Source organism: Perognathus longimembris, chromosome 14 (genome assembly GCF_023159225.1).
Source record: "Perognathus longimembris pacificus isolate PPM17 chromosome 14, ASM2315922v1, whole genome shotgun sequence".
NCBI classification, from domain to species: domain Eukaryota; kingdom Metazoa; phylum Chordata; class Mammalia; order Rodentia; family Heteromyidae; genus Perognathus; species Perognathus longimembris.
This window is the reverse complement of record NC_063174.1, coordinates 8,082,891-8,096,250: the sequence shown is the minus strand read 5'-3', so window position 1 is coordinate 8,096,250 and position 13,360 is coordinate 8,082,891. Positions and strand designations below refer to the sequence as shown.

The following is a 13,360-nucleotide window of genomic DNA, read 5'->3' as shown; positions in this document are numbered from 1 at the left end:
CTCTCTGGTCTATATTCTCCTCCCTTATCCAATTTATCAAGAAATTTTGATGGCTCTTCTTTCAAAAAAAAAAAAAACACGAGCAGCCAGATTCTTCTCACCAATTCCATATCTATTAACGAGCCACCTTGACTCTAGCAGGAGCCTCAAACGGGCCCCTTGGCCCACCCTGGGCCGATGAGTCATGTTCTCAGCTAACAGCCAGACCTGTTCCAAGAGCCAGTTAGAGTCCAAGACTCCTTCGTTCAAGTTCCTCCCAAGTTCCTCATTTCAAGACCATGTGCTGGCTCCGTCATCTGCCTCACCCATCACTGTTCTCTGGCACCATCTCCACACACACCCCTGCTCCCCCAACCCGGGGTCTCTCTGTAGTTGGGCACATGGAGGACTCTTCAGCTTCAGAGATTTTAGAGTGGTTATCTGTTGTACCTGGACTATTTTCTCCTGCCTGCCTAAATGCTCTACTTTTTTTTTTTAAGAGTCTTTGCTCAAATGTTACCTTTTGAGAGGGCACCTTAGTTATTTGAAGCCACAACTAACCCACATTCATTCCAGCACTCCTAGTTGCTTGCTAACTTTTATCTGTTCCATGGTACTGATAAACACCTAACCTCCCTCATTTATACCTGCCTGTTTTCTATTCCCATGTATTTGTAATAGTAATTTTGAGGACAAAGATGGTTGGTCTTACTTCGCAGATATATTACCAAGCACAGTTCCTTGTCACAAATGGTGCCAATTAATATGATTAAGAGAAGAAATAAACTGCAGAGGATAAAACAAGTTTAGAGAGACTCTGGAAGAGGAAGCAAAGGTGAAGAGCAAGCGCAGGCATTGTGTGTATGTTTCATGGACAAGAGCAGAGAGCCTGTGTTGAGCAATGCCTTGGGATGGGGGAGCTGAAAGGGAGACTAGAGCTAAAATGTTTACACTCTGCAGAGGAAATGTAGTCAAGGTATGCTCACAACTTGGAGCACAAACAGTATTTAATCTGGCAACCACGAAGTAGCTCAGAATGGATGACTTAAATTTCTTAGAATGGTATACTGCATGAAGTAGACCACGAGTATTGATTTATCTGGACCAAACCAATCAATAAGGAAAATAGGAAGGCTGCACCTCTGTGAGCACCATGATACAGGCATGAAATAATCACTTGAATTGGGAAAACAGGAAAAGAAACCTATACACTAGATATTTGCGAGGCAGAATGAAAGACGATTCTGAGTGAATGTGTTTGACGATTAAAACATGAAAGTGAGAGGAACTTTGTAGTGAAGGTGCTGGGTTTAGTTTTGTAGTAATGAGTGCACAGTCTTGGAGAAGGCTCTAAATAAGAAAGAAGAAAGGTCTTGATTTACAGACCAGTCATACTATACTGCAACTACAGCCTCAAGGTTTGTCCTTCCCAAGCAAAATGGAGACAAAACACAATTTGTTCCTTAGGTTGCTTTGGGCTTTAATTTGGGAAATCCCATAGACATACATGTCAATTTGTTGCTTGTTACATGATAAAGTAGAACACAGTTACAAATGTGTACAGTTTGAAGATAAAACTATAGTTAAAGAAGAAGTAGGTAAGAAGTTGAGATGCATCTATTTCTGTGTGGTAACTACTAAGGATCCATGGAATTTCCACAAAGTATGGAATGAGTGCTGGCAGCCCCCCAGGGTAGAATGTACAGCTTTATACAGAGAGGACATTGGCCATATGTTCTATAACATATTCAATATGACAAACCTTTCTGCTTTAAGGGATGGCTTGGAGTTCCTTGGGGTCCTTCTATTTTGCAGAAATAGATGCCAAGAGACCATCCTTGAATAGAGAATGGATGTATTTCAGGGGTCAATTGTCATCCAGCTCCAAAAAGCCGTATCAACTAGTTTAAATGGAATGACTAGCTGGATACACATATCTTCTCCCCTGTAAATACTGTCAGATGTAAATGTTGATCCTGTTGTTAGCTTTGTGACCTAAGCAATTTGCCTAACCTCTCTGAGTCTCTATAGCATTAAGGGAAAAATCAAAATAATATTACCTACTTCTAATAGCATTGCCTCAGTGAATTATAATAATGCCTAAAGACTACCAAACACTATATTTGAAACATGTTGTCTTCTCGGTTTTCAGTCTCAGCTGTTTTACTGCAGATGGAAAATTCAGCAAACATAGATGCAGAAATGGTGACGCTGAAAGATCACATCACAGTTAAGAGTTAAAGCTTTGGTTTTCCCCAGAAGGATCAACGAGGCCTCATAGAAAGACCTTGGCATCAATAAGCATTGCTTTCAAATAGTGGAGTAAACACAGCTGTATTCACCGTACCATGTCTGCATCTAGGAGCATCACCTTCTAAAGACAACCTGTTTATACCAGAGCAAATGTTTATGTCCTGCAAATCTCTTCTGAGCAGATCCAATTAAACTACCCCGGGTACGAGTGAACCAAACTTGCCTCCAGATCCTTGTAAAAATACACTCTACTTAAAATCTGCTGGCCTATAATTTTAGTTTTCTACTCTTTTCTTCCCTGGGGCATTTCACAAGTACCATGATAAATTTAAAATAAAAATCAACATTCTTTATTCCTACCAGCCTCCTATAAATTGTTACTAGCTCTGGGCAAGTAGCATTCAGAGAAAAAGGTAAACAATCTTGCTATCAGATGAATTTATTGATCATGAATTTTACAAGAGCTGAGGAACACCCTTGCTCTCCACTCTTGTCCCCTCTGACTGAATCGCCAAACCTTCACTTAAAGGAACATAGTGACATAAATCCCATCACTGCCATTCATATTAATCCGAGGCTTTGGACACTTGAATTTCTCCAGGGAGTGGAAGTTAAACGACTGGTTTTGTCTGTTTGGTGCTGGTCCTGCAGCTTGAACTCGGGCCTACGTGCTGTTCCTGAGCTCTTGTAAGCAAGGCTAGTGTTCTATTACTTGAGCCACAGCTCCACTTCCAGCTGTTTTAGTGCTTAATTGGAGGTAAAGTCTCACTGATTTTCCTGCCTGGGCTGTATTCAAATGGTGATGGCCAGATCTCAGCCTGAGTAGCTAGGATTCCAGGCCTGAGCCACCAGTGCCCTGCGGGAATGGTTGCTTCTTTGCTGCCCTTGCCAGGCAGTTACTGAAAGTGAACAGAGATTCCCCTGCACTAACTGTAAAGTGTACTCTGCACGATGAGACCCAGCTGGTCCTCAAGTACACAGGAGAGACTTTTTGCCCAAAGGAGCCATGCTAACCCCATTTCATCTTTACAGTTAGTAACGTTCAGAGAGGAAGCAGAGAAGCAGAACCAGCAACAAGGCTACGCAGCTCCCAGATTCAAGGCCAGGGCACACAGTTGACTGTGCCTCAGCATCAGTGCCCTTAACAGGCCACAGTCAGGAAAACGATGCTGTTAGGAACGCTGGTATTGGTGGGAAACACAGTAATGACAATGGCTAGTGAGACAGGCCTCTCTTAATGGCAAACACATGAAAGCAAGCAAAGAACAGGGCCCACAGATCCTTTACTACTGAACTGAGGGAAGGGGAGGGACACAGGTTTTAAATAAGATATGGCACCTGTCTATTTAGTCATATAAACTTCAAGCACCTGATTCCAAACATCTCTCACAAAGATTTCAAGCTTGCCAAAGGAGGGAAAAAAAATCACCCAAGTATGTTTCCTTTACATGTTGGTCAATGAGCCAAAATCCTCCAAGGACCCAACCATCTCTTCTTTGAGAACAAAATCTAGACATCTCCACATTGAGCTCAGTAAACAGAAATCTCTTTTTAAAGTAAAATTCTCTTTTTAGCCTAGAAAAAAGTGCATGTGAGACAGTAAGTTTGTACTACTGTCAGAAAATGACCTAACCAGTTACTTCCTGCACATGTACATGTCCTCCAAAGTGAGTGTTTCTATAACTACCAAAGCCCTTTTCACCATGATCTTCATCTTCTAACTTGCGAATCCATCTCCACATTTAAATGATGCACTATCTTCAGACAAAAATTAATATTGAGATGGTAGGAAGGATTTTTCTCCTGATATGATCTTATCACTAACAAGCATATCAATGGGTCTTGGAGAAATCTGAGGACTTACAACAAAAGCAAACCATAAAAATCCAGAAAGCAAGTACAAACTACAACAGGAGAAAAGCGCCGTGTCCTCTACCAGACAGGAAATCTCTGAAGAATACAGTTTCCCTGACAAACTTGGCCACTGTTGACTGTGGCTACCTAGGAGTGGTGTGAATACAAATGACATTGTCCTGTCTTCTTTTGTTCATATGAATTTTCCATACAGAATCAAGACATCAAAAAGAACTACTCCCCTGGAAGAATGACCTGAGGTGACTAATCTGAAAACCACCTCTTCACCAGCCCAGCACCACGGCACAGGGCCTAGTGAAAGGAAATTATAAGAATATCACTTTAACAAGAGTTGAAGACCCACCAGTATCTGCTTTGTAAGCCCCAAGGTAGCAAAAATCAACAGAAAAACATAGAAGTCTGAGAGACTCCATCTCCAATTCACCAGCAAAATGCCAAACTGAAATGTGGCACAAATGGTAAAACGCCCACTGTGAGCAAGAAATGTGAACCAGAAAGCAAAGCAAGCACAAGGGACTGAGTTCAAGCCCCAATACTAAGGGGTGAGAAAAGTTCTAAATTGGGCAAGGTTCAAAGTGTATCCTTTTATTGATGAGTATTAGAAAACCTTCTAATTAAAAGAAGTAAATTCTAGCGCACTTTTATACCAAAACCACTGCTTATAAATATTTTTAACAATACAGGTCATAATGTATTTTTGTAAGCAGCCTTTCCATAGCATTTTATTTATCTCATAAAGATGTTTTCTTAAATTACCTGAAATATGAAATTTTTGGATACATAAAGTTATTTTAAGAGCGATCTCTTCTGTTATTCTGATATTCACTAAAATTTAAATCGTCGCCTAATGGAACGCTATACTTTTATTGCTACGAAAATGGAATTTCCCTCAAATATTTTTACCTGTGAAATAGGGATGAAATACACAGGGTGCATTCCTTTTGGATCTTTATGTTCAACATCTCCATAAGTCATAAGGAGAGATGAAGGATTCTTCTTCCATTTTGAAAGAAGTTTCACTGTACAGTTTGTAGCATTCACTTCATAGGTACTTAGCATTCAAACACTGTGTTTGTGGTTTGGACCTTAGACTCTAAAAGTCAGCCTGAAGTCTAACACAAAGGTCAACAAAATTTTTTCTGTAATTGGCCAGGCTGCGAATATTGGAGGTTTTGTGAGCCATATGGTTTCTGCTGCCACTAATCAATAGCAAGCACCCTGGTAGCAAAAGAGTCACAAACAATACACAGATGAATGGGTGTAGTATTGCTGTGTTCCCATGAAACCTTATCTACAAAAATGGGCAAAAGAGTATAAAAGCTGTCTATATTTCACTATGGGGCCAAAGTTTGGTGATGTTAATTCAAATTCCATCACATCCTTTTTTTCTTTACCTTTGAGTGGATTTCTTCGTCTCTCTATAAACCTTTGCTATTGTGTCTGGATACATAGGTAGGTAGATATACATTTATATAGATATATAAAACAAGCCATTAGCCCACTGTCTGCCATCAGCATGTGGTAAAGGATTGGATTCTCAAAACAATCTAAGAGAGGGCTGGGGATATAGCCTAGTGGCAAGAGTGCCTGCCTCGGATACACAAGGCCCTAGGTTCGATTCCCCAGCACCACATATACAGAAAACGGCCAGAAGCGGCGCTGTGGCTCAAGTGGCAGAGTGCTAGCCTTGAGCGGGAAGAAGCCAAGGACAGTACTCAGGCCCTGAGTCCAAGGCCCAGGACTGGCAAAAAAAAAAAAAAAAAAAAAATCTAAGAGAGGGTTTTTGTTTGTTTTGGGTTTGCTTTTTGTTTTGGCATTTTTGTCTGTGTGGGGATTGAACCAAAGCTTTGCACACGCTAGGCAAGCAGCCTGTTACTAAGCTACATTTCCAGCAAAGAGACAGTAAGGTGTACTCCGATTCTAGAGGTGAGCAAACAGATGTTTGAGGAGTTAACAGAGAGCAGGGCTGAAGTGAATCACATCTATTATGCTCATAACTTGGGAGCCTGAGATCTGGAATATTAAAGTTTGAGGCAGCACAGGCAGAAAAATTCACTATATTCCATCTCCAACTAGTCAGAAAAATGCAGGACTGAAGGTAGGGCTCAAGTGGTAGAACACTGGCCTAACAAGGACAAGGTTCTGAGTAAAAACCACAGTACCACAAGAAAAAAAGTTAACTTAGCCATTCCACTGTCTCACATCTCATAGATAATTGTAGGGATTATAGGGACAGACTCAAACCCAGATCATTTCCAGGAGGCTTAATCTCCTCTCGTAATTATTAAACACTACTAAAATAATCTATAAAGATAACTCAGAGTTCCAGAACACCATCATTCTTCCCATCTCTTGCATATACTGGGTCCAAAATTCACTGAACATACATTTATAAACATCACACAGATGGAGTTTTTTTAAGAGAATTTATTAACACCTTAGCTTATGTACACCTATAGGTTTGTTGATTTTTAAAGTCTGAGCACCCACACATTAGTAGCTGTCTCTGTAACCACCTGTTGGCATTTCTGAATGCACAGGCCAGCAGTCTGCAAGAGCTCTGTGCCCCCCTACGCTGACCTTTCTTCTCTCTCTTATCAAGCTTCTAGGAAGGTATGACATACCACAGGTGCGCCACTAGCTCACTAGCCAATTATTAGGGTTTTTTTTAAATCTAGGTAGTCACTTTGCTCATAATGAAAATATACACTCTGGTGAAGCCAATTAATATTCTTTCATTCTAAATCATACTGCCTCACTACCTGGCATTTGTGCAGCTTGAATTACAAGTGGTTTGTGAAGAGAAAAGACAAACCCCTGGCTCCTGAAAGCCAGGAGAAGTGTAAACTTAACAGGCAGGTCCTGAACTGCATTTCTTGTTGGCAGAGTTCTCTAGGATGTTTACAAATCAAAATTAACTTCAAGTAGCACAATTTCACAGTTTTCCTTCCAAAGCATGCATAACCTTCAAGACAAAGGAGACAAAGCTGCAGGGCCCCATTCCTGCTGCCCACAATCTTCCTCCATAGTGTTTTCCCACAATTCCCACTCTTACAATGCTCTTCCCTTCCCAGCAACTATTCCCAGATCTCACTGGGCGGCTGTCACTCTCCAGGCTCACCTTTTGTCATCCTTCCCCAGCCCCTTGCCTCTGATTTATATGTGCAACTTGTTTCACCAGAAATGCTCTCTTTTAGCTCAAGCCACTCCTTTAAGTAACACTCACCCAGCTCAAATAGCTCCCACCAGGCAGACCTTGGTGCCAGAGAGAGTCAGCCATCAGCAAGAAAGCTGAGCAAATGAGAGGACCTAGGTTCAAGCCCAGTACCAGGCCCTCCTTGCTGAGCTACCCCATTCCCTAATGGGGAGAGGACATGAGAGATATTAGCACTAGCCCCAACACAGTTAATAATGACTAGCCTCACCCCCACTCATCTTCCTCTTCTCTTTCCTGGGCTTTCATCAGTCCCTTCCCTTTTTTGAGTCTGAGTCTTCCCATTCCCAGAACCATAATGCTTGACCAAGGCTGGCGGCCATGTTATACCAAGCAGAACACCCCATGCTGGGTTTGTTACTTCGTGGGAAATAAGTTCACTCCTTCAGCCACAAATTAATTTCTCCAGGCTCTGTCACATAGTCTAAAATTATTCAATTGGAGAAGACTCTCTTTTATTATTTATCTTGAATTCCTTCACTTGGAGTTGCTTATTAAAATGCAAATGGTCCTAAGAAGAGTAATATTATCGGTCTCTAACACCTGATCTGCACTGATGCAGACAGGTGATAATAATGCCCAGTGGTGTTGAGTCCTGGAAGCACTAACCAGGTATTTCACAGATGGACAGGGACTTTGGATCAGGAAGAGGCAAAACAAAAACCTTACGACTTTACCAATGGCCCCTTCTGATATAACACCTTCTCAAGCAGGTTTTCTCAATCCTCGTCTAAACCCAACATCAAAGTTGTTGTCATATCTGCTCCATGTTAGTAATGGATTGCCTCAAGTCTTTCCTAAGTGAAATGACTATTCTTAAATACAGCGTTAAGGATATCCAATTTTCCTCAAATCCTTTCCTACCTGCTACTCATCCTGTTTTGTTTTTTAATGTGGGGGGACAAAACCCAGGACTCTGTGATTGTAGTCCATGCTGACCATAAAAAAAATCTGTCTTCCTGCATGAATCCCACTAGTGCTGAGATGGAAGCAATATGCCAGCAGATTCAGGTCAAGTATTCTCGACAGAAGTCAGGATAGAAGATACCTGATGGACTCGTGTCCGTGAGTACTTCCCAACAAACAAAATATAGTCCTGCCGCTCTGCAAAAGTTCAAGATTAAAGATATAGAGAGGTGATCTTTTCTCCTTTTTCAAAGCTTCCCTATTTTGCTCTTATTTTTACATTTAAAGATAGGAAAGTAAGGAATATATTGACAATTATCATGAATTTGGGAAGAACTCTGGCATCTTCCAATCAAATCTTCCTAAGTTATGAGTCATTAAAATACTGATATTATAATCTATGAAGTCAGTTAGAAAAAGGAGAGGGGAACGGGACCCAAATGACTTAGTGCTTAGCAAAATAACTGCTTAGTATAAAGCAATAAGGTCTATAAAAGATTTGCAACATGACCAAGAGTTATTTAAAGCTCCTATCCTCTTAAGCCTGATAAATAAACTCCAAAAATGTTCTTAAAACCACCAATTGCAATATGAAGTTTTAAACTTGTATGGCTGTTAAAGATTGAATGTAAGAAATTAGGGTGACTACTGTACTGCCATTGTTTTTATTTTTTTAATCGGTCATGAGCTTGAACTCACAAAATGGGTGCTATCCCTGAGCTTTTTTGCTCAAGGCCAGTGCTCCACTACTTTGAACCATGGCACCACTTCCAGTTTTTCTGGTGTTTAATTGGAGATAAGAGTCTCACAGACTTTCCTGCTTGGGTTGGCTTTGAATCACAATCCTCAGATCTTAGCCTCCTGAGTTAGTTAGGATTACTGGTGTGAGCCACCAGTACCTGACTTACCACCATTATTTTATGTAGTTTTTTTTTATTATTAAACTTTTTTCTTTATTGTCAAAGTATAGTACAGAGGGGTTACAGATTCATATGTAAGGCAGTGAGTACATTTCTTGTTCACCATTATTTTTAAGAAATAAATTAGCCCTTAAAAATAATTAATCAGTTCTATTCCATGTTTTCCTATTTGGCTCCCCTTTATATTTGCATCTTAGTTTCAACATACCATGTTAAATTATGCCCTTTTTCTTTTGTCTTTCTTTCCCATGGTTTAATCCTTGATATCACTGTAACTGATTTTGGTACCCTGGATGTAGTATATACATGTATTGGAACTGGGAAAGGGAAAAGGAACATCAAAATGGAGAGACAAAGGATAAAAGACAAACCAACCCAACAGCAATACTTACAAAACTATATGGTGTAAACCAACTGTACAACACATGGTGGGGAAAGGGAAATAGGGAGGGGGATGGTGGGAAAATGAAGGAAGAGGTAACAAGTCAGATAAGAAATGTACTCATTGCCGTACCTATGAAACTGTAACCCTTCTGTACATCACTTTAACAATAAAGAAATGAAAAATAACAATAATAATAATCATAGATTCCTGCTTACATTAGCTTTTAATATTATTGAAACTGTCTAATCACCTTAATAATCCCCAGTCTAAATGAAATGTACATTTTAATAAATATTTTAAATGTAACAATTCACAATTGTGAAATTGTACATTTGAAGTTGGAAGGAATGTGAGCAACAACTCGTTGAGAAATGCGTGGCCTCTTTTGGCGGAAGCATGGGAGAGGGTACCTGATCTGTAGCAGTCTCCAGTGCGTTCTCCAATTTCAAGTTACTGACTGAGGTCATTGATCACAGAGAAAGAAGTACAGACAAGTAATTCTCATTCAAGGTGGCCCCAGAATAGCACTAATTATGAGAGACCAGACACTATGGCCTCTTCATGCTGGAAGCTTTTCTCTAGAGCTGGCCATTTCTTTCTTGATAATCCCCTGTACTTTGAACAAGCCATGATGTTGGCCTCTGCATTATGTAAACATCTATCTTCTCGGCTGAAAACAGTGGCTGACAGGTCTTTTGGATGTGGGATGCATTAAGAAACACATTCTAGCTCATAACCCACCTAGTGTGTACATATGTGTAGTTGCACGCACACATGCATACACAAGCAGATAACATTAAAACAGAAGCCTTAACAAATAAAAGGCAAACAAGGCACAATGTGTTCGAGCCTTCTATTTCAGTGATCGTCACCCACTAAACTGAATTCAAATCCCCCAATTTGGCTTGAAACTAGTTTGAAAACACTTCCTCCGTATTCTATAAGCCCATTGAAGATAGAATTATATGTCATTTGTTTGTATCTATTTCTATATCTAGTAGAAACTATTGAGGCTCTTGGAGATTAAATAATTTTCCCAAAGATACAAATGCCATTAAACAACCCTAGTAAGCAAGCCAAGTGAATGATAATTCATACCAGCAAACCAGTGTATTCATAGCTTGACACTGAGACCTACAGCAGAAAGCTACCTTATCACCAGAATTGACAAAGAATCTTTATAAACTGATCCTATCCCATCATTGATGGAAGTTTAACCCTTTAGTCACTTGGCCAGGTGACCTTGACTGCTTGCCAAGGAAGACTGAGTCTAAACAACTACCATTTCCTCTATTTGGTAACACTTAGGTTCAATGGTGTTGAAGTGATGGTGGTTTTTACAAAATATCTTCAATCCTCTATAGGGGAGTACTATATAAATGATGACGAATGGTAAACACATAGAATTAATCTATTCTGCATATATTATACATTAACACCACCTTTCTAACCAGAAACCAAAGAGTTAGAAAAAAAACACTCATTCTGGAAAATAAAATCTGAATCCAGGCACTTATCTCTTCAGTGTGCTTGTATACCACATGATTTGTTTGTTTGGGTTTTTTTTTTTTGTTTCTTTTTTTTTAAATGTTCACTATAGTTTCAAGACAATTCAGATAAGCATCTTCACTAAAATACACAAAAGCATTAATCATCTCAGTGACAGTGCTCCAATTTAACATCTTGGGGATTTCCTCCCCTTCTTCATCATTTATTTGCCAATATTTCCTTGTTATAAATATCCCTCTAGTGACTTTCACGGCAGGCACAGCTGTGCTGCCTACTATGTCTACCTCTACTGCAAATAACACCGATTCTCAACCCAAAATTAAAAAACAAAAAAGGCCTGGAGATGATTTCATTGGCTAGAGAAGAAGCCTTACTATAGAAGACCCTCTTTGTGGCATCTTCCATGCCCCTCACTTTACATTGATCAACCTGAGCCCTTAAGTAGATAGCGATTCCAGATGTATGAAACAGACTTCACTACAAAGGAACAATGAATGGTTGACTGCTGGTTGGCATTATTTGAAATAGTCAACAAACCACTGATGCTTTGAAAAGCCTTTAAAGGCCCACCTTCCCATACAACAAAATGCTTCTTCACAAGAGCCATGAATCACACACACATACACACACACACACACACACACACACACACACACACACCCAGTAATAAATTTCAGAAATCTGACCACCAAAAGTCACAATAAATGAGTAAAGAAATTTAAAAAAATGGTTTTTTAAATATTCAAAACCAATTTGTCATTGTAATGACACCAATTCTGATGGTACTCTAGGCAACAGGATATCCATAAGTAAAGCCAGAGTTGAATTCACAATAATTACACAGTGATGCAGTTATCAACTGAACTGTGCTAGGCACAGAACAATCTCAGCATCTTCCAGGACCCAGGTTTTGCTAGTTTCAGAGCACAGCCTTCACAGTCACCAGCATTTCCACATGGTTTTTAAAAATGGAAACCAGGAAAGAAGATGCTCTACAACCAGTTGGAGAAGTAAAATGAAAGCAGAACTCACCAGCTGTATTCAGAAAGGAATTTTTAAGGAAAAAAAGACACTTTTAAAAAATGAGATTCTACTGCAAAAGAAGAGTATGATGATGAAAACACACATTGTATATGAAGAAAGAATAATGCCTTCAGTGGAATTATGTTTGTATTGCTTTACATTTTCTACAGGGGAATTTAATTGACTAAATGTTAATGCTTCAATAAATATTCCATAACTTCTCTGGAAAGCATCAATCTCCATTTCTTTCTTTTTTTTTTTTTTGGAAGACTCCAATTGGATTCTTTAAAAACAACAACAAAACTTTCTTCTTAGCAAAAGCCATATGAATCAAGCTACAATATGTTAAAATGCCATTTCTTCCCTGCAGCAGAGTGTTTACTTCAGTGATAATAACAATACCTCGTTACCAAAGTGCAGATTCTGTTAAGTAATGGACAAAGCAAATGGCAGCAAAGACAGAGGACTCAACTTCAATTTAACTGTCCTGTAAGGTACATAGTAATTAGCTGCAAAGCTCTGAAATCTTAGCTAGCATGTTAAGTCTGCTACATGACAGTATAATTTGACTTCTTAAAGGATTATGCAAATTACAACTCATCATTCCATTACAGGATTGAAAAAAAGTGACAGCTAATTTATACATAACACACCTTTCAAATCCCTAAGATGCGTAGCACCTGTGCAATGTATTTTCCTGAGATTTTCTTGCATATAAGTACTTGTTTATTGCAATATAAAGAAGCTTACCTAAGAGCTTTAATACAGTAATTTTTTTGAAAAAACTTTTAGGTCATAATTTCAAAAGAAAAACTTTTTTCTCTCTTGATTTCACAGGCAAGTTTTTTTTTTTAATTTGGTTGTTTTAAATTTGTTTGGTTTGTTTTGGTTTTTCTCCCCCACTAAGTTCGATAAAAAGTAAGATTTCAATACAAGGATATTTTTGCATAGCACTGATGCACGAGCCAGAAGGAAGACTCACAAAGATTTCAACATACTTCTGGTAGGTAGATTCACAGTAGATTCCGTCATATCTGTAGATTTTCCTACATTCTGATTGGTTGGGCAGAGGATGCTGGGCAGTTATTCTGTAGAGGCATCAAAAACAGATAGACATGACTAGAGATTCTCTACAGTAAACCAGAATGCAGGATAACAAGTATGTTGAAATTTAATATATTTTGCTTTTTACGCTTTTGAGCTCTACACACAATTGCAATGGGCACATACATTGTAGAACACTGCAGTCAGAGAAAAGCAACTTTTTCAGTTCTTCAGAACAATTTTAGTTTTGAT

The 13,360-nt window shown here is 39.2% G+C and overlaps 1 protein-coding gene across 6 annotated transcripts in view; it reads right to left on the bottom strand.

Moving 5' to 3' along the window:
• Npas3 (neuronal PAS domain protein 3) overlaps positions 1-13,360 on the bottom strand; it is an 839,406-nt gene that overhangs the window by 720,202 nt on the left and 105,844 nt on the right. For 4 of the 6 annotated variants that reach the window (XM_048361745.1, XM_048361746.1, XM_048361747.1 and 1 more), the window contains exon 2: positions 13,063-13,152. The exons of the other annotated variants lie outside the window; for them this stretch is intronic. In XM_048361745.1, the coding sequence (XP_048217702.1) occupies positions 13,063-13,152 (90 nt within the window). The remainder of the gene's footprint in view (positions 1-13,062; positions 13,153-13,360) is intronic. 6 annotated transcript variants of the gene reach the window in all.